We start from the raw sequence: 20447 nt of genomic DNA, 5'->3' as shown, positions 1-20447 counted from the left end.
GACACAGTCTGTTCAGCCCCCCTCTGCCTCCAGGTATTTTCCTGGTTTCCTGTAAAAGGTGGCTTAGGCCTCTGCTCTGTTGCCTTAGACACATCTAGGATGGCTCAGGGGTTTTCTCTTGACCACCCCTTGTTTTTCCCCCTCCACTAGGGAGACTATTTCACTGATTGCAGATTACACCAGTCGAGCTAATTTCACCTTCTGGGTGCTCGCGGCAGGTTTTGGGTCTTCAGCTGTTTGGATCATCGCTCTTGTAAACCAACGCCAGAGAGGTCTGGTGCATGTCTCTTTCTTTTTTCCGTGGTTTTCTGGTCTCCACCTCCTGTGCTCGCCTTCTGCTCAGGCGTGCGCAGCTCTCCCTGGCGTCTTTCTGCTATGTTCTCTTGAATCGGTCATCTTTGGATGAGGTTCACTTGTTGTGCCCTTTTCCATCTTTGTTTCCCAGTTGGGCTAGCCCTCTGTCTGGTTCTGTGTTCCTTGGGGTTGATTTCCTACTTCCTTCCGGGATGGTTCTCCTACTGCTTTGTGACAAAATTAACTCACTTTAGTGGGCGGGTATATCCTGCCAGGGAGGAGCCGAATTTTTGTCAGCACCTCCTAGTAGAGAGAGCAGATACCAGTCAGTAAGGTGTCCCCCAATGAAGGCTACGAGAAAGATGTTATGGTGAGCACAAAAAAATAAAATAAAAAATTTTTTCCTTGTTTTTTCCTCCCTTATTATCTCAGATCTGTGTATCCTTTGGACTACGACAATGACCAGTGTTTTTTTGTTTAATGTTAATAAAATTGTTAACCAGGGCTTGTGAGGGAGTGATTTTTTTTTTTATACGTTTTTTTTAACTTTTTGTTTTAATTTACTTTACAGGCTTAGTAGTGGAAGCTGTCTTATAGACAGAATCCATTACTAAGCCAGGGCTTAGCACCAAAAACAGCTAGCGCTAACCCCCAATTATTACCCTGGTACCCACCGCCACAGGGGTGCCGGGAAGAGCTGCTACCAAGAGCTGCATACAAATATGGCACTCCTGGGCCTAGGCGGTAATAGGCTGGGGAGGGCTAGTAACAATGGTCCTCACCTACCCTGGTAACATCGGGCTGTTGCTGCTGGTTGGTATTTGGCTGAGAATGAAAATATGGGGAACCCTATGCAATTTTTTTTCCAAAAATAACATATTCTCATCCAGATACCAACCAGCAACAACCTGACGTTACCAGGGTGGGCGAGGACCATTGTTACTGACCCTCCCCAGCCTAAAAAAGGGCTCTTCCCGACACCCATGGCAGTGGGTATCTGGGTAATAATCGGGGGTTAGTGCTAGCTGTTTCTGGGGCTAACGCTAAGCTCCGGCTTAGTAATGGACTTAGTCGATAAGTCGGCTTTCACTACTAAGCCTGTAAAGTAAATTAAAAATAAAAAAAAACACTTAAACTTTTCTTCCAAAAAACACTCCCCCACAAGCCCTTGTTAAAAAATGTTGTTAATATTAAACAAAAAAAAACACTGGGCATTTTAGTCCACCAAATCGGAAGTAGTCCACAGGATAGATGGATCTGAAATGAAGAAAGAAAAAAAAAATGGGTTAATACATTTAGGGGCACATTTTCCGACTAAGTTTAGATCACAAATTAGTTGGCTTAGTTTACACCATAATTTTACAAAAGTTTGGTGTACAAAGTCTGAGTCTTTTCCTTTGAGCTGAATTCCTTTCCAGTTATTTCATGCTCCATGTTCAGGCTGTGACATGGAGCCGCCCCTCGTGACGTCACGCCCGCCCCCTCAGTGAAAGTCTATGGGAAGGGGTGCAATGGCAGTCAAGCCCCCTTCCCATAGACTTTCGTTGAGGGGGCGGGCGTGACATCACGAGGGGCAGCCCTGAACACAGAAGCCCGCACACAGCGTTCGGAACAATAAAACTTCCAGACGCTGGGGAGCGGAGCTTCAGACACAGGGCAGTGGAGTACCCCTTTAAAAAAAAAAAGTAATAAATGTGGTGCAAGGCACGCAACAGTAAATCTTTCCCAGTGTTGCATGCAAGGCCATGCCCTTTGTTGAACAAAAAGTGTCTTAAATACAAAGTGAAGGAGGGTATATAAACTTTTTTTTTTTTGGGGTGTAATGAGAATCATTCGATGTAATTGCCCCATTATGCCTAGATCAGAACTTGGCTTTTCATGGAGACATCACACAATGGCACACGGAATGCCTACACCGGTATGTAACCCAGATCTATATGAATAGAAAGAAGAAAGAGACCCGGGTGTGCCCCTAGTGAAGTCCGTCAAAAATGTGCAGGGCAGGATAAAATGTTAACAGTTGCCCTTACCAAATGGTGTTGCGCTGAGGGCACAACACCTACAGTAGCTTGTAGAGAAAGTATGTCCAATGAGCAGCCACAGGAACCACCTGGTTCGGGAGTCTCCACATCCAGGACAATAAATGTTCAGAGAGAAAAAATGTTTTTCCTGTGTTGTGGCGCATCATTTTGACTGGAGTGTAGATAGTTATACAAATGACACATTTCGACCCTAGTCCAGAGTCGAACGCATTTTGTATGAATAAATTCAATGGATATCTACACTCGAGTCCAATTGGTGCGCCAGAACACAGGAAATTGTTTTTCTTCTCTGAACATAACTCAGATTTATTGCGATCGAATGCATTGCTCTCTAGGGTGCAAAGGCATGATGTACACACACACGTACACACACACACACACACACACACACACACACACACACACACACACCTTCTCACTCCTTCTCACTCTTGGTTCCCAAAAATCTGAGTTCACCTGGCAGCTAAAAACATGCTACCTACCAATCTCACTGACATAGCTGCAGTGCAGTACATTTGGAGCAACCAGTCTGTCTGGTGTGATTTAGATGAATAGCTCAATGCTGGATTGGCACTGTGAGCTTAGCATTTGAACCATGCCATTCTTAATATTATTAGGATTTGTGTAAATATGCATTTTGTTGGACAACCTCCTTAGGGTCTGTATCACCCTATTGTAATACTGAGACATTCTGGTATCTGTATTATGGCTGCAAGTCACGGCCTGACCGCAGGTCTCATGACCCGAACTGACAGCTGTTAACTCTGGGTCATCAATCCAAGTTGTGTGGTCATAATACAGATATATGTACATTTTATGCTAGCGTAAAAACAGCCTAAGGGTCAGTTAACACGTTTTGTTAAGTTTTCTTGCTGTCCATTGACTTATGGGTAGAAAAATCAGCTGCAGCAAAGAAAAAAAAAAAGACTCGTGAACTGACCCTAAGTGTACAATCATAGGTGAGAATATTGCTGCATATTTTCTGCAGCTGATTTTGCTACCCATTGACTTTAAAGGGCTGCAAAATCCGCTGCAGAAAATATGCACATGTAAAACGTACCTCAAGACTTGTTTCGTATGAGTTTAACAGCCACATTTTTCATTCTATTTCCTGACACGTTTCTAATAACCCGAACACTTGTCAGTTTGGGTCATCAGACCTCCAGTCAGGCCAGGTCTTGCAGTCTTAATATGGACACACAAATGTGGTCCTATTACATCTGTGTGGAAGTGGCCTAAAGCTGTAAACTGCATTGTCCATGTTGAATGGCCAATATAAGTATGACTGGCTGGTGAAGGTTTTAAGTGCTTTATATACAGTTTCTATTGAAGCAATACAACCAGAATAAGTTGTCCCCATTTCCTGTGCTGGAAATTAATATTTGTATTTCAGTGAAACACAGATGATGTGTAGAGAATATATTACAGTGGTCCCTCAACATACGATGGTAATCCGTTCCAAACAGACCATCGTTTGTTGAGGAATCCCTGCAATGTATAGGACAGTGGTCTAGAACCTGCATACCTCCAGATGTTGCAAAACTACAACACCCAGCATGCCCGGACAGCCGTTGGCTGTCCGGGAATGCTGGGAGGTGTAGTTTTGCAACATCTGGAGGTCCGCAGGTTGTAGACCACTGTTAGAGGAAGTTGTACTCGCCTGTACCCGCCGCTCCGGATCGTCAACATCTGGAGGTCCGCAGGTTGAAGACCACTTGTATTAAAGTTTGTACTCAGGTGTCCCCGCCGCTCCGGACCGTCACCGCTGCCCTGGATGTCGCCGCGTCCCCAGGGTGTCTCTGACGCTCAGGCAAGGCCTCTGCTTCCCCGGCATCCACGCTTTCCGTCGCCGCCATCACACCGCTCCTATTGGATGACGGGACGGCGTGCGCAGCGACGTGATGACGTCGATTGAGAGCGCCGACTATGCAGGGGATCCCGTAGAGGACGCGCCGGAGCCCCGAGGACAGGTAAGTGATTGTCAGCGGACCACACGGGGCACCGTAAACAGCTATCCGGTGGCAGCTGAAGCAGTCTGCGCTGCCGGATAGCTGTTTATGCGATGGCCCAGACATACAAAAGCATCGTATGTTGATGCTGCCTTCAACATGCGATGGCCTCTGAGAGGCCATCGTATCTTGAAATGATCGTATGTCGGGGCCATCGTAGGTTGGGGGGGGGGGGGGGTCACTGTATAGGTATATTTATAAAGCTCATCCACAATGAAACCTCAGATCCTTACAATGTTAACAATACCAACCCTTTAACTTTTGATGGTGGTAAGTACTATGGTCACAAGATCCGTTTTTACTATGACCGAAGATTCTGTTTTCTCAAAATATGAACAATTTTTCACTAGGTGCTATTGGTAAGATAATCGAAAATGCAATCTCCTCAACTGACAAAGAGGAAAACTTAAAGGTCAACACAAAAGTCTGAAGTTTAGAATGTAACCAATTCTATAGTTATACACTTGCTTAGAGCTCCTGACAATTTTGTTATTTTTATGGCACTAAAATCCTATTTCTTGCCTGCAGGTGGCGCTATCACTACTGTAAATTACACATTTGGAACATATTATTCAGCAAGTATGAAGGATAGCTTTTGTGAAGTTAATAAAGCCTCACTTCATTTCTAGAACTCTGCATTGTAAGAAAAGGCTGTGACACTTAGCACAATTTTCACAATGTTTTATGTATGAAATGTCAGTATATTTTTTACATTTTGTGCTGATGAGAAATATTGGTAAACATTTTTGTATGTGACAATAAAAATAAAGAATAATACACTTAAAGTAATGCCATGTTGGTCATGTCCTTGTTCACAGTGTAATCCTGGTCCAGGCTGGGACATGAAGGAATAAAGTGTGGAGCACCAAAGTTGTGGGCTCACGATGCAGAGGAGAACCTAGAAAGACAAAAAAACTGAAGCTTAGTAAGTTTTAATGCTTCTTTGTCCAGTAACCCAAAAGCAAGATGACAGTTATGAAAACTTTTTTTTCTCGGCCGCTCTTCCATTGGGGGACACCGATACTATTGGGTATATGCTCTTGCCACTAGGAGGCACTGACACTAGGAAAAAGTAGTTTTTTCCCTGGCAGGATATACCCGCCCACTGGAAGTGAGGTAATCAGTTTTATCTAGTGTCAGTAGGAGGCAAGACATGTCTGGGAGCTCCCCAGACCTGGCCTCTTGTTTTATTATTTTCTAGTTAAGTACATATAGTTTGGTTCCTTTTTGGTTATTTTTCTAGATTGGGTGACAGGAGCATGGCGTTACCTGATCTCCCACATGCGACAAAGGGGAACAGTGCTTAGAGTATGGACCATTAACCCCTTCTCGCCAAAGGCCAGCACCTGAAGGTGTACCTTGAGTCCAGGTCCCCCACTGACCCCTGCTCGCCTCGCTATGGCAGCCTGGTTTTCCGTGCCCATTCCCTCTTCGCTGGCTTGTGCGAGTACTGGGGAGTCTCCTTTTATTGGGCAACCTCCTAGGCTGCTGTGGCTGGCCTTATTATCTAGGTTGGCCCTTCTGGTTCTTAGGGCCTTAGTAATGGTTGCGGTCTCGGGCAGGGAAGCACTCCTGCCCAGACTTCTCCGCGATCCCATTTGTAGGGCGGTCTTTCTGTACCGCACCTTTTTCTTGTCCAGACATAGACTTATGTCTCCCGGAGCGCTTTGCAGTGGCTGGGTTTGCCCACCCTACGGGTGTAAGCCTTCTAGGAGACTCTGGAACCTCCGCTCCCATGTCGGCCACTCCGGTATTCTGGGATGCTCCTTCTCAGGGCGTTCCATTCCTTTTTTGGCAGTTTACGTTCTGTCTCCTCCTTCGGGGTCCATGTATTCCTGGGACGGAGGGCGGTCCGGTCTGCCAGATTACACCAGTCGGGCCAATTCGCCATCTACACGGACATGCTTTCTTTGTCACATTTTTTACCGCTGTTCTGGCACTGTGTCAGCTTACGCCCGGGTGCTCGCCGCATTCCTCTGGGACTTTGGTTTTGGAGCCTGCAGCTTTAAAATTTCGGTCATCGATCTTATGCATTGTGCCTTTCTAGAGCGGGTTTCTGTCTCTCTTTTTCCCAGAGGTTCTGGTCTCCACCTTGACTGTGCTCGCCTTCTGCTCAGGCGTGCGCTGCTCTACCTGGCATTTTTTTCACCATGTTTTCTTGAATCAGTTGGTTCTCTAGGCTGGGATTCCCTTGTCAGGCCCCTTCTATTTTTGTTTTCCAGCCGGGCTGGCCCTCCGGTTCTGTGTTTCAGGCAATCCTTTTTCTATCTCTTTCCAGGATAGTTACAGTTGTCTGGCTTCCTGGCAGCCCTTCTTATCTCTCTATGTGGACCATAGGTTTGAGTCTCTACAACGGAAGTTCCCTTCCTTGGCGTCCTAGTCCATCTCCATGGACGGTGGGACCTTCCAGACACACTGTTTCTTTGTCTTGGGTTTTTTCTCCGGGATTCTTTTCCAGGGTCCTTCGGACATATATCTTTGATGGCTCCTCCTACTGCTTTGTGACACAACTGATTACCTCACTTCCAGTGGGTGCGTATATTCCACCAGGGAGGAGCTAATTTTTTTTTCCTAGTGTCAGTGCCTCTTAGTGGCAAGAGCATATACCCAATAGTATCAGTGTCCCCCAATGAAAGCTACGAGAAAGATTTTACGGCGAGTACAAAAAAAATCTCCTTATTTCTCCGTTTCTGAGTCTACAGTCAGTTTTTTTTTTGTACTCGCCATAAAATCTCTCTCGTAGCCTTCATTGGGGGACACCGATACTGATGGGTATATGCTCTTGCCGCTAGGAGGCGCTGACACTAGGGGAAAAAAAAAGTCTGCTCCTCCCTGGCAGGATACACCCCGCCTACTGGAAGTGAGGAAATCGGTTCTGTCACAAAGCAGTAAGAGAAGCCAACAAAGAAATATGTCCGAAGGACCCTGAAAAAGAATCCCAGATAGAAAAAAAAAAAAAAAACGGAAAAGAGAATCCGGACAGAAGAAATGGGTGTGGTGTCCCCCAATGAAGGCTACGAGAGAGATTTTACAGTGAATACAAAAAAATCTCCTCCTCAGTCGCTCTTCATTGGGGGACACCGATACTGATGGGAAGTACCAAAGCAGTCCCCTAGGGTAGGAATAACAACCAGCAGAGACAGGGAATCAGTCCAGAGATAGAACCCAGTCCTCCGTAAGGCCTGCGGCCGAGACCCTGGGCCAGGGACAACCGAATCCCAGAAACTGAGCTCCCGGAAGGTCCCCTGACCATGGAGATGGTCTAGGACACCAAAGGAAGGGACTGTCCTATGCAGAGGCACGAAACCTATGTCAATAGAAAGAAAGACAAGAAAAGGTTGACTAGGAAGCCAAATGGGCCGTAACCATCCCGGAAGGGGGAAGGAAATCAACTACAAGGAAAACAGAACCAGACAGAGAGCTAGCTCGGATGGAAGACAAAATGGAAAAAGGGCACAACAAAAGAACCCCATTCAAAGTCAACCGATTTAAGAGAACATGGCGGAAAAAGGCCAGGGAGAGTAGCGTACGCCTGAGCTGAAGGCGAGCACATAAGGTGGAGACCAGAAAACAACTGGAAAAAGGAAAGACGGAAACTGGCTCTAAAGAGATCTGGCGCATAAGATCAATGACCTGGACATCTGCAGACCCAAAACCCCTGTCCCAGGGGCCCACTGTGAGCACCTGGGAGGCAAAATTAGCTTGACTGGTAGAATCCGGATGACCGGAATGCCATCCATCTCAGGAGTACATGGACCCCGAAGGAGGAGACGGAAGGTAAGAACGGCCAAAAAAGTAGTGGAAGACCCTGAAAAAGGAGCATCCCGGAACACAGGAGCGGCCGACATGAGAAAAGATGATTCCTGAGTCTCCTGGAAAACTTACACCTGAAAGGTAAGTAAACGCAATGTCCGCGAAACGCTCCGGGTGACAAACTTCTGTGTTGAGACAAGAAGTGCGGTAAAGAGAGACCGCGAAGAAGTCTGGGCAGGATTGCTACACATGCTCGAGACCTCAACCAGCACCAAGGCCCAAGAATCAGGAGGGCCGACCTAGAAAAGAAGGCACGCCACAGCATCCCAGGTTAGTGTCCAAGACAAGGAGACTAACTGGTCTTGGACCCCAGCAATCAGAGCAGACCAGAGTACTCAGAAGCAACATCCCATCAGGGCAGTAACAGAGGGGAAAGCAACAGGGAACCCAGCAGGGACTCCCAGGTCCTGGGCACAAGAAGGTTACTCCAAAAGACTGTTGCGTCGGAGAAACGCAACTGACACATCATAGGAGGAGGAGAGCAATGGCAGTACCCAACAACAGACAGTGGCTATACCGGCTATCGCTGAGCCAAACATGATTGCATAAACGCCTCCTACAGAGGAGAGTGCCTTGGCTGCATGAGCAGTCGTAGATAACCAAGAAACCGGAGGAGAGCCAGGCTGCAATCGGGGCAGTAAGCACACCAACATAGGTGTGCGAAAAACTGAGTGTTCTTAGGGGGGAGAGCGAGAGAAGGCTCCATCTTGGCAGTAGAAACAGTTCCCCTGGAGGAGGGGAAAACAAGGGGTGGTGGAGATGAAACTCAGGTACAGACCGTGCTGAGCTCCCTGAATCCCGTACCCCCTGTGGAAGGGGATTGCCAAGTGCACCAGGTACTGTAGGAGCAGGGAGATGTCACCCTACGGCAGCGGTCAAGGTACTGGGTGGATGTAGCCCCCAAGAACCCTGCGAAAACATACCAAGGCATGGAGGAGCCACTTGTGGCCCCAGAGGGATCTGAATCCTGGACACTGGAGCTGGTAAAGATACAAGACGGGACTACGAATGGAAGGAAGAAGCACACGCAGCAACCTATAGCGTTGGGTGAAACCCTTGACCCTTCGAAAAAAGAAGGGGGGCAGAAAGTGCCATTGTCTATGGCAACAGAGCAGGCGCTGGAGCCACCCCGCACAGGAACCCTGGAAGGTACCTGGAGGCAAGGGGGGGGGGGGGGGGGGGTCTGCAGAACAGACTGTTGCCAGAACAGAGGTGCTCAACCGCCGCAAACCTAAGGAAACAAGATCACAGGAAAGCCCGAGGTACGCCCCACCAAAAAAGGAGGGCTCGACTCATGCAAAGTGTCCATAGCCTATGTAGGGACACTGACCTGGTTACCTCATGAAAGTAGTTGGGTACCAAGACTGCAACCACGAAAGGAAGCGCAGACATCCAAATGTCCGGCAGAATGGAAAACAGGCTCAGCACCCAACGGCATGTCACAATGATGCCCTTAACAGACCAACGTAACACCTGTAGAAAGGGGAACTGAGAGTGCTGCTGTTACTATGCAGGTCCATAGAACCAGCAGGAAATGCCCACACCAAATCTCTGAATGGTGCCACACACGAACTGTGGTTGCAGACAAGGAGGTGACGGATGCCCGTGGCGCAGGAAACATGCAGACAGTGTCTGGCTTACAGGTATAAAAGGTCCAATGAACCCAGAGTGTAAATTTTTCGGAACTTTACTTTGAAAGTGAGTCACTGAACTTCAGCCGAGGGAGCTGCAGGATTGGGAGAGGCAACCTGGTGGATTAGAAAACCAGTCTGGCCAATTGGCATAGAGACCGTGGACTTACCGGGTCCCTCATTCAGAACCACACACTGTAAATAGGTTACAAGCCCTCAGCCGTGAGAGCGGCAAGCATGTGGAGAGGGACCTGGAGAAGTAGGAAACCCTGCAAACCACAATGTGGTGCATTGTACAAGGTCCATGGAGCAACATAGGGTCACTCACTCGGAATCACAGCTTGGCAGTGGGTTACCTGAACATGCACCATGGTGCTGGCCATGTATGGTAGGTGACCCGAAGTAGTAGTAAACCATGCAGACAACTGTCTGGCTGACTGGTACAGGATTCCTGAAGGCACAGAGTCACTTATTTGAACCCTCCCACAGAAAGTGGGGTACTGGAGTGTGGCCTATCCAATCCAAACTTGGTGGTGTAGGAGACCATGCAGACAAATGTCTGGCTGACTGGCATCAGTCCTGTGTACCTGCAGGAGCAACAGAAAGGGTCGGGCGCACACAAAAGCAATGTACTTTAAGGAAAGAAATCCCGACACTCACTGTTTTCTCCTACCAAGTGTAACATGTTTATTAACACAGTGCTAATTACAAGTAATGACGCATTTCGGCCAAAGCCTTACTCAGACTGACATACAAGTAGATAGTTCCATCACAGTATATTTGAACAGAAGTCCATCCTACTTTCGGTAGTGACAGCAATGGTTGTTATGGATACCAATTGGTTTACAAACATTAAACATGTCATATTAGCATAATATTGCCTAAAGCATAATTAAAGGTATGCATGAAGAAATAAACATATTTATACTGATCTTATACATCTTGTGTGTTTGTGTAGAGATTCCTCCCTTCACTGAACAATCTATAAACAATGAGAAAAAATACAAAGATTAAAAACAAATTCTATATTTACAAAAAAGAAGAGAGCTTGTAGTCCCTATTAAGACCTCTAGGCTCCAGGGTAGACAAGCGATGGATCCAATAAGCCTCTTTTTTTTCGTAATAATTTTTTAATGTCGCCAGCCCTCCTAGGGCACTGTACATGATCTATCACCTGGTACTGTAGTTGTGAGATATTATGACCCATTTTTTCAAAGTGAAATGGAATGGGCTACAAGACATTCTTACACCTAATTAATTAATTATTTATGTCTATTTATGCGGTCTCCTACACGCTGGGTAGTCTCTCCATAGAATAGGAGACCGCACGGACATTTGATGGTGTAAATGACATTTTTTGAGTCACAAGTACTAAAATGATTGAGTTTGATGGCCTCTCCAGTGTGTGGATGCAACAAGCTGTCACTCTTTATCACATTTCTGCAGTGTAGACACCTATAAGTGCCCTTACGTTGGCTTCTCAGGACAGTTTGTTTTAATTCAGTTTTTTGTGATCCCACATCTGCCCGGACAAGTTTGTCCCTCAGGTTTGGGTCTCTCTTATTGCAGATCAATGGGGGAACTCGCAAATTCCTTAATTTTGCAGTAAGACCCTCTCAACACCTGCCAATGTTTTTTAACAATAGAATCTATTTTATGGACCAATGGGTGAAATTGTCTCACAAAAGGGATTCTAGGTTGTTTAATTCCCTATCTCTGTTAGAAGGGGCCCTAGCTTCCTCCAATACTCGTTCTGGATAGCCTCTTTGACGGAATGTTTCATCCAACTCTCCCAATCTATGTTGTCTTACTTCTGGGTCCGAGACTATCCATTGAACCCACTCTCTGTGCTGTAGGGATAGATTTTTTAACAGACATTGGGTGGGAGCTAATCTAGTGCAATAAGCTATTCCGATCCATTTCTTTACGGAATAAATCCGTTTTAAGGCCCCCCTCTACCATCCTTTTGTACCTTTTTGTCCAGGAAGCTTACCTGAGTCTGGTCACTGAGCTCTGGTCTGACATTGTTTAGGTGTTCCATGAATTGTAAGAGGTGGGAATGTGGTCCCTCCCATATGCAGAAAATGTCATCTATAAACCTTTTCCAGGTTCTGATGTATTGTTGGAAAAGGTGATGGGGGTATATATGGACCTCCTCAAAAAAGGCCATATAGGCATTAGCGTATGGGGGGGGCCACATTCGCCCCCATTGCCGATCCTTGTCTCCGTAAGTAAAAGGCATCCTCATACAAAAATAATTTACTTCTAGTACAATACGTAGTAGACCCAGAAAGAATTCTTTCTGTGCCATTGTGTAATCACTGGAATTCAATAACCAACTTGTCGACTCAATACCCCTCATGTACTATATCTCACAACTACGGTACCAGGTGTTAGATCATGTACAGTGCCCTATTAGGGCTGGTGACATTAAAACCTTATTACGAAAAAAAGAGGCATATTGGATCCATCACTTGTCTACCCTGGGGCTCAGAGGTCTTAATAGGGACTACAAGCTCTCTTCTTTTTTGTAAGTAATATAGAATTTGTTTTTAATCTTTGTATTTTTTTCTCATTGTTGGCAATATTATGCTAATATGACATATTTAATGTTTGTAAACATATTGGTATCCATAATAACCATTGATGTCAATACCGGAAGTAGAATGGGCTTCTGTGCATATATACTGTGATGGAACTATCTACTTGTATATCAGTCTGAGTAAGGCTTTGGCCAAAACGCGTCATTACTTGTAATTAGCACTGTGTTAATAAACATGTTACACTTGGAAGAAGAAAACAGTGATTTCTTTTCCTCTGTGTACCTGCAGGGACCCTCTTCCAGATTCCTCCCACCAGCAGAGAGTTACGGGAAACCCCAGCCATGCACTCGGCCGCCCAGAGAAGGGAGACCAACTGCAGCGGAAACCGCCCAGACAGCAGTCTGGCTTAATGGGTACACCTCTAGGTGCTGGCGAAAAGGGGACAACAGCTAGATAGACGATTACTGTGCCCCTTTGTTGCATATGGGAGGGCTCCCCGGCCTAGGAGCCATGGATAGAATCCCCACCACCCTGGGAAATTGGGGGAGGCTGAGGAGCCGTGGATTGTATCCACGCCAGGACACTTCTTCGGACACCGCACACAGCAGTGGGGTACCGGAACTCCAGCCGCAGACACATCAGGCATGTGATAGATGACAGGCGGAGGAAACCACGCAGACCACTGTCTGGCTTACTGGTATGGGTCCATAGTATACAACGGGTCACTCCTTTGGACACCTCGCACAAACAGTGGGGTACTGGAATGCCAGCCGCGGATGAGGCCGCTAGGAGATTGATGACCTGTGGAGGAGGGAATCAGAGTATACATATGCCAAGAACCCTTCTCGATGGATGACCAGCGGATAAGAAAACCACTGCTCCGGATGCCCAGTACCCTCCCAGGAATAAAATCCGTATGGCGGACTCCCTAGGCACAGTGGTGTGGTAACAGGCAGTAGAGGAAAACCGACAAAACGTGTATCCCCAGGGTTTTCCAAGGGAGCCTACATCCCAGGAACTTAGGGTTCCCTAAGTTCTGCCTGTGGGCAGGGGCTCAATTAGATAGGTAAAAAGGCCGACATGGAGTGACTGCAAGGATGCAGAACACAAATTTGCCACCAGAGAGAACTCATTTGTAAGAAGAAAACCAAGAGGAGGAATGCAGTAAACGACCACAAGGGGGCGTTTTAACATATGTATTTATTTTATTACCTTTTCCTCATCTTGAGGGGAGGGGGCGGAGCTATGCCAACTCCACCACCTCCATAATAATGACCGGACAGGGAGGAAAAATGGAGGAGAAATACAACCCCACTTTCCCGCTGGAGGAGAGGGGGCGGGAAACGGAGATATGCTCCGAGTCCCCGTCCAGCAACACGGCCGCCGGCATCTGCGAGTGAACGGAGGGTGGAGCTATCTTTTTCCCCAGCCATAATGGCTGCCGGGTCCCGCTCTGAAGGAGAGGGGACGGGGGTGCTAAGCTCCTAGTCCCCATCTGTCTAGAGACAGAGAGCAGCCAACCTCCACTGCTACTGTGCGTTGACAGGGGGGGGGAAAAGCGGAGAAGTCTGCTGGGAAGCAGCCAGTGCCAAAAAAGCATCTGGTTTCGATGCTCAGCTGCCTCAAAGGGGGCTCCGAGCCAGGGGGGGGGGGGGGGGGGGTAACAACGGTGCCCGTCTGGGAAGGTTCCGGCCGGGCTGGGAGACTACAGCCCTGAACCAGGGAGTCAGAGGGGGATACAGACTCTCATATCCCTGGTAGCACTAAAGACCCCTGCAGTGCGCCAAGCCTGGAGGGCTCGCTGCGGGGAGGAGAGGGGTGGAGCTAAGCTAAGAGAGGGGCAGAAAGGTGCCGATCCTTCCCTGTAAGGCGCTCAGAAGGCAGCGCTGACAGAGCAGGGGGAGAGTCCCCCCTCAGCTGACCTCCAGATTCCCGCACTAAACTTGGGAAGAAGGGGAGAGCTACCTGCCGCCATTATGGCTCCTGCCAGCCAGCACGGCACCGGAGGAGCTGAAGAGCCGCAACAAAAAGGGGGGGAAAAAAAATCTGTGGTGTAGAAAGTACAGGGAGCCGCTGCAAAAGCTGGCGGTTGCCCTGAGAAAGAACGGCCTCCATAACTCCCGACCTGTAAAAACAGATGTGACTGCAGGTGGGAATCTAGACCCCATTTAAGATCGGGACCAAGGCCCCTTAAATTGCCCCATTGAGCCTCAAACCACAAATGCCAGTCCACAAAGTGACTGCACTAAAAGATACCTAAGGAGAATATTAACCCCTCAAGTCCTGCCACAGGCCCTGTCGAAAGGGGTACATACTCACCCGAGGACTCCATGTTCATATACTCCCCTAGACAGCTTCAGCCAGCTTATGGCCATGCTGCATCATACCAGGCTAATATAGGGGACCCGGACCCGGGGTACAACCTCCAGATGCTGGCCGTTGGCGATAAGGAGTTGACGGCCCATACTCTTATGTTCCATGTCCCTTTGTCGCATATGGGGGGGGGGGGGGGGGGGGAACAGGTAGCGCCATACTCCTGAACCCACACCTGAAAAAGGGAAACAAAAAGGGAGAAAAAAAAACTAATCAGCCCTTACTAGAAAATAATAATAAAAAAAGACCAGGTCTGGGGAGCTCCCAAACCTGTGTCTTGCCTCCTACTGACACTAAAACTGATTGCTCCTCCCTGGCAGGATATACCCGCCCACTGGAAGTGAGGTAGACTTTTTTTTTTCCTAGTGTCAGCACCTCCTAGTGGCAAGAGCATATACCCATCAGTATAGGTGTCCCCCAATGAAGAGCATCTGAGAAATACAAATTGTACTGTGGTTGGAGAGTTTTTTTTATTTTTTTTATTTACCCCTTTTAGGGGTCCCTATATCTGACACATGGTGGGAAAAGCGCCTGGGGCAACAACAAAAAAAAAAACACCAAGCAAGATATTTGAAGCATGGGAGTGTATGGTTAAGGTAATGTCACTGCATTCCTACAGTGGCAATACTCCCAACATATACGTTTGATGGAAGGTATTAACTCAAAAGGGCCTAAACTGCACTTTAATCAAGCCACTTATTGCCCAGTTTTCTTAATCATCAAATTCTAAGAGTCATTACTTTTTTGAGAGCTTGTTTTTTGGGACAAATAATTGTTACGACAAGTGTCAGAATATTCCATTTTGTTCAGTTCCAACTAACTTTTTACAGAACATTTATCTACCACATCCCTCATAGAGACAACTCTTGAGTTGTGATCCCTGTTTGATAATAACAGGATATTCCAACCAGTATTAGGCCGTTTTTACGTTACGAGTGCCGAATCCGGCTGGCGGAGGGGCAAACCGGGCTCTCCCGTACCCCAGCCGGACCAGCGCAGAAATCAATTACTTTAATGAGCCGACCGGAGTCAAACGGTGACTCCGGTGGGCTCATTTTTGACACTATCCGGTTTTGTGACCGGACCTAAAACTGTAGTTTACTACGGTTTTAGGTCCGGTCAGGAAACCGCATACGGGTCAAAAATTAGCCGACTGGAGTCACCGTTTGACTCCGGTTGGCTCATTAAAGTAAATTGATTTCAGCGCTGGTCCGGCTGGGGTACTGGAGAACCCGGTTCGCCCCTCCCCCAACCGGATCAGGCACCCGTAACGTAAAAACGAGGTGTGAATGCAGCCTTAGAGTGTGTGTGTGTACTGACAGATGCTGTTGGTAACTTTTACAGCTTGTGCTCGTGTTTTGAGACCAGGTATATATAAGAATCTTTTTTTTAACCTTTGCACACGATGAACCAAGTGAGAAATGAGTTGGTCTGTGATTCCAGGGCTGGACTCCTCTGCCAAACTAAAAGCGTTCTCTAGTTCTTGTACGGATCCAAATGCCCCAGCACAGCGCTGCTCTCTCAGCTGTGTGTGGAGGGAAAGGAAGAAGACATTTAGAGATAATGAAGCTGGTACAACCCTGAAGATATGACAACTTAGAAAATGTATCACAACTGCAAAGGAACAGGCGTTGCCTACAGCAACCAGTCACATTCAATTTTTTATTGTACCAGAAGTGTGAATAAAGCCTAATAATCTTGGCCCGACAATGGGTCCAATGACCTGAACTGACAGTATATTACATTGCTATGATTGTCAGCTCAGTTCATCAGACCTCTGGTTAGGCTGGGACTTTCAGCTGTAATATAACACTTGTGGGAAATTGGCCGTCGTGGCATAAAATGAAAAGAGTAGCCCAGTGAAAAACATCTGTTTAAAATCTGGTCAGGGAAGGGGTTAGTTTGAAAAAAAAAAAAAAAGTTATCTTCTTTGCTCCTCCCTGTATAACAATGCTCTGCTGCCCACTGCCTGGCTCTTTTAGGTTTGGGGATGTGAGGTCACACATGCGCTTAGCCAATCAGTGGTGGAACGTGGCTGCAGCCACTGATTGGACATGGCGTTTGACGTCACATTCTCAAACCTGGAAGTGCCAGGTGGTGAAGCTCCGTTATATTGGCAGTGGTGCGGGAGCGAAGAAGGTAAGAGAGTTCTGACCTGTTTCAGATGTGTGTGTAGAAAATCTACAGCATATTACAGTACCAGCGCTGTGAATGTAATTATTTTTATTTATTTATTTATTTATTTTTTAAGAAATCTTTTACACACTGCAGTAAAAATCTGCACAGAAATTTACCTGCAGTGAGGATTATAAATCTGCAAAAAGTCCATTTATGTTGCAGACTTATTGTGAATGCAACAATGCAAGTGTTTTGCTATAGATTTTTAGCCAAATTCACAGCTGCAGATGTGAAATACAATAAGGCTATGTTCACACTGCGGAATCTCCGGACATGGCCAGCGCTGATTGGATCAGTAGGCGCTAGGACCATGCGGACATATCAGTCTCCAATAGACTGCAATGTGTTCCACAAGTATTTCCGCCTGAAGAACGAGCAACGCCATTCTTCAGGCGAAAATATTCAAGCGGATTTTCCGTTCACAAATTCCACTTCACAAATTCTGAAGTGTGAATTTGTGAACGGAAACCCATTCACTACACTATACATTTTAGTAAGTCATTAAAAACTGAAACACATAGCCCCCTTGACATGTTTTTCTCCTCAGAGCTTCATCAGACCTCTGATTAAAGGGTACTCCTGTGGAAGTTTTTTTTTTTTTTTTAAATCAACTGGTGCCAGAAAGTTAAACAGATTTGTAAATTTTATTAAAAAATAATAATCCTTGCAGGACTTATCAGCTGCTGTATGCTACAGAGGAAGTTATTTTCTTTTTGAATTTCCTTTCTGTCTGACCACAGTGCTCTCTGCTGACACTTTTGTCCATTTCAGGAACTGTCCAGAGCAGGAGAGGTTTGCTATGAGGATTTGCTCCTGTTCTGGACAATTCCTGATATGGACAGAGGTGTCAGCATAGAGCACTGTGGTCAGACAGAAAAGAAATTCAAAAAGAAAAGAACTTCCTGTGGATCATACAGCAGCTGAGAAGTACTGAAATAATTAAGATTTTTTTTTTTATAGAAGTAATTTACAAATCGATTTAACTTGCCGGCACCAATGTTTTCCACCGGAGTACCCCTTTAAGCTCTGAGGAGCAAAACATGTCAGATTGGTTATGGGTTTGAGTATTTAATAAGCCTGTGTCACCAGTCATCTTTTATATCTGTTGTTAGGACTGCAGCCATCAACAGTATGTATTATGTGAATCAGTCACTGCTATACACGAGGGGCGGATGCCCCTTATATACAGTGACTCACCTTAACCACATTTAGTCTGGTGACAGTGGTATTTTAAAAATTCTTTTGGTTATACCTTTTTAATGAGCACACCAATAAAAGTTAAATTTTAGGGTGAGGTCTAAGTGAGGGTATTAGTGATACTCTGTGTAGGATTTGTGGTGATTAGTTGTAATTTACCTGCATCCCCGCTGGGGCATTTGTTGGAGTTATATCATAAAAATACACCAGTTTTCTGGCATCAAACGTTTTAGCGCAAGCCCCACTTTTGTGCAAAAATTTGTGAAACTTTACACCACTGTCACCAAGTGGGTGGAGCTTAGCGTAAGGTGGACATGGCCTCCCATGACAACTACATTTATTACAATTTATGCCATAAATTGTAGCCAACATTAACGCCAACTTCTTCACTCTGATGTGCGCAGGCAGCCACAGATGCATGATAAATTAGGAGCAGAGTACTGTTGTACCACGGGTTAGCTAAAATGTTAAAGAGTACCTGTCATCAACAAAAACTTTTAATATGTTGTTCATAATCATTACTGAAGACATTGTAATATATCTTCATTAAAAAATATTAATATTTATACCAGTTTTTTCATTTTATACTTTTGGCCACTAGGGGTCTCTCTTCTATGCCTGGTCTGCAGGCAGCTTCCTATGCTTTTCATAGTAAGTGTACAACTTTTAGGACAAATGTGAAAGGGCTCTGGTCCTTCCACAGGAAGTTCAGTACTCTCAGCTCAGGACTCGCTCCCAGCCTGGAGCAGCACTGTGAGCTACAAGCCTGCACATGCCTCTCCTATGACAGAGGCCAGTCCCCTCCCCCTGCTCTGTGTTCTCCCTGCCCCTCACCACACGTTATCTTATACATTGTATTATCTCACTGCACTCCCTGCTATGTGCCCCCCCCCCCCCCCCCTGACATTCATCTTAATTACTGCCTCTAATTGCTCCCACCACCCCTGGTTCTCAGCATTGACTTTTTAGTGCAGAGACACACAGGAGAGAGATAGAGAGAGAGAGACAGAGGCTGCCGTCCCTCCCCTGTACTTAGTCTGTATGCAGTGTCACATGAAGCCTGGCCGGGACTCTGCTTCTGCCAGTCTTCCTGTATGCTGCTCTCCCTCTGCAGCAGTGTTTCCCAACCAGAGTGCCTCCAGCTGTTGCAAAACCAACTCCCAGCATGCCAGGACAGCTGTTGGCTGTCTGGGCGTTGTAGTTTTGCAACAGCTGGAGGTACCCTGGTTGGGAAACACTGCTGCAGAGGGAGAGCAGCATACAGGAAGACTGGCAGAAGCAGAGTCCCGGCCAGGCTTCATGTGACATCATGCCTGCCGGGACCCTCCTCCTTCCACCCCTCAGAAAGACAATGCTCCTGAGCTAATGAAGAGGGATAAAAAAAAAAAAGGTATTTCCACAGCACCTCAATAAACACAGGGATAGGCATAGTTAGAGTAAGGGACAGATGGGGAGGGGGATCAGGGAAAGTTTAGTTGATGACAGGTACTCTTTAACCCCTTAAGGACCAATGACGTACCGGTACGTCATTGGTCCTGCTCTTCTGATATAACGCGGGGTTACACAGTAACCCCACGTCATATCATGGCGGGCCCGGCGTCATAGTGAAGCCGGGACCCGCCTCTAATAGCGCGCAGCGCCGATCGCGGCGCCGCGCGCTATTAACCCTTTAGCCGCGCGCTCAAAGCTGAGCCGCGCGGCTAAAAGTGAAAGTGAAAGTTCCCGGCTAGCTCAGTCGGGCTGTTCGGGATAGCCGCGGCTAATCGCGGCATCCCGAACAGCTGACAGGACAGCGGGAGGGCCCCTTCCTGCCTCCTCGCTGTCCGATCGCCGAATGACTGCTCAGTGCCTGAGATCCAGGCATGAGCAGTCATGCGGCAGAATCGTTGATCACTGGTTTCTTATGAGAAACCAGTGATCAACATAGAAGATCAGTGTGTGCAGTGTTATAGGTCCCTATGGGACCTATAACACTGCAAAAAAAAAGTGAAAAAAAAAAAGGGAATAAAGATCATTTAACTCCTCCCCTATTAAAAGTTTGAATCACCCCCCTTTTCCAATAAAAAAAAAAACAGTGTAAATAAAAATAAAAATAAACATATGTGGTATCACCGGGTGCGGAAATGTCCGAATTATAAAAATATATCATTAATTAAACCGCTCGGTCAATGGCGTGCGCGCAAAAAAATTCCAAAGTCCAAAATAGTGCATTTTTGGTCACTTTTTATATCATTTAAAAATGAATAAAAAGTGATCAATAAGTCCTATCAATGCAAAAATGGTACCGTTAAAAACTTCAGATCACGGCGCAAAAAATGAGCCCTCATACCGCCCCATACACGGAAAAATAAAAAAGTTATAGGGGTC

General features: G+C 46.5%; 2 protein-coding genes across 13 annotated transcripts in view; one reads left to right on the top strand and one right to left on the bottom strand.

The window, feature by feature from the left end:
* FARP2 (FERM, ARH/RhoGEF and pleckstrin domain protein 2) overlaps positions 1–5010 on the top strand; it is a 147364-nt gene extending 142354 nt beyond the window's left edge. For 6 of the 8 annotated variants that reach the window (XM_056564720.1, XM_056564719.1, XM_056564718.1 and 3 more), the window contains one exon: positions 4874–5009. The gene's annotated coding sequence lies outside the window, so the exon portion shown is untranslated. Of the gene's footprint in view, positions 1–2110; positions 2213–4873 lie in introns of all 8 variants that reach the window. The other 2 variants (XR_008891062.1, XR_008891063.1) reach the window with 2 other exon arrangements.
* Positions 5011–20447, bottom strand: part of STK25 (serine/threonine kinase 25) — a 36477-nt gene continuing 21040 nt past the window's right edge. For all 5 annotated transcript variants that reach the window (XM_056564732.1, XM_056564729.1, XM_056564733.1 and 2 more), the window contains 2 exons: positions 16100–16230; positions 5011–5243 (listed from right to left, as the gene is read on the bottom strand). In XM_056564732.1, the coding sequence (XP_056420707.1) occupies positions 5225–5243; positions 16100–16230 (150 nt within the window). In that variant the 3' untranslated portion in view covers positions 5011–5224. The remainder of the gene's footprint in view (positions 5244–16099; positions 16231–20447) is intronic.

This window comes from Hyla sarda, chromosome 3 (assembly GCF_029499605.1).
Source record: "Hyla sarda isolate aHylSar1 chromosome 3, aHylSar1.hap1, whole genome shotgun sequence".
Lineage (NCBI taxonomy): Eukaryota > Metazoa > Chordata > Amphibia > Anura > Hylidae > Hyla > Hyla sarda.
The sequence above is the reverse complement of the archived record's forward strand: the minus strand, read 5'-3'. Positions and strand labels throughout refer to the sequence as shown.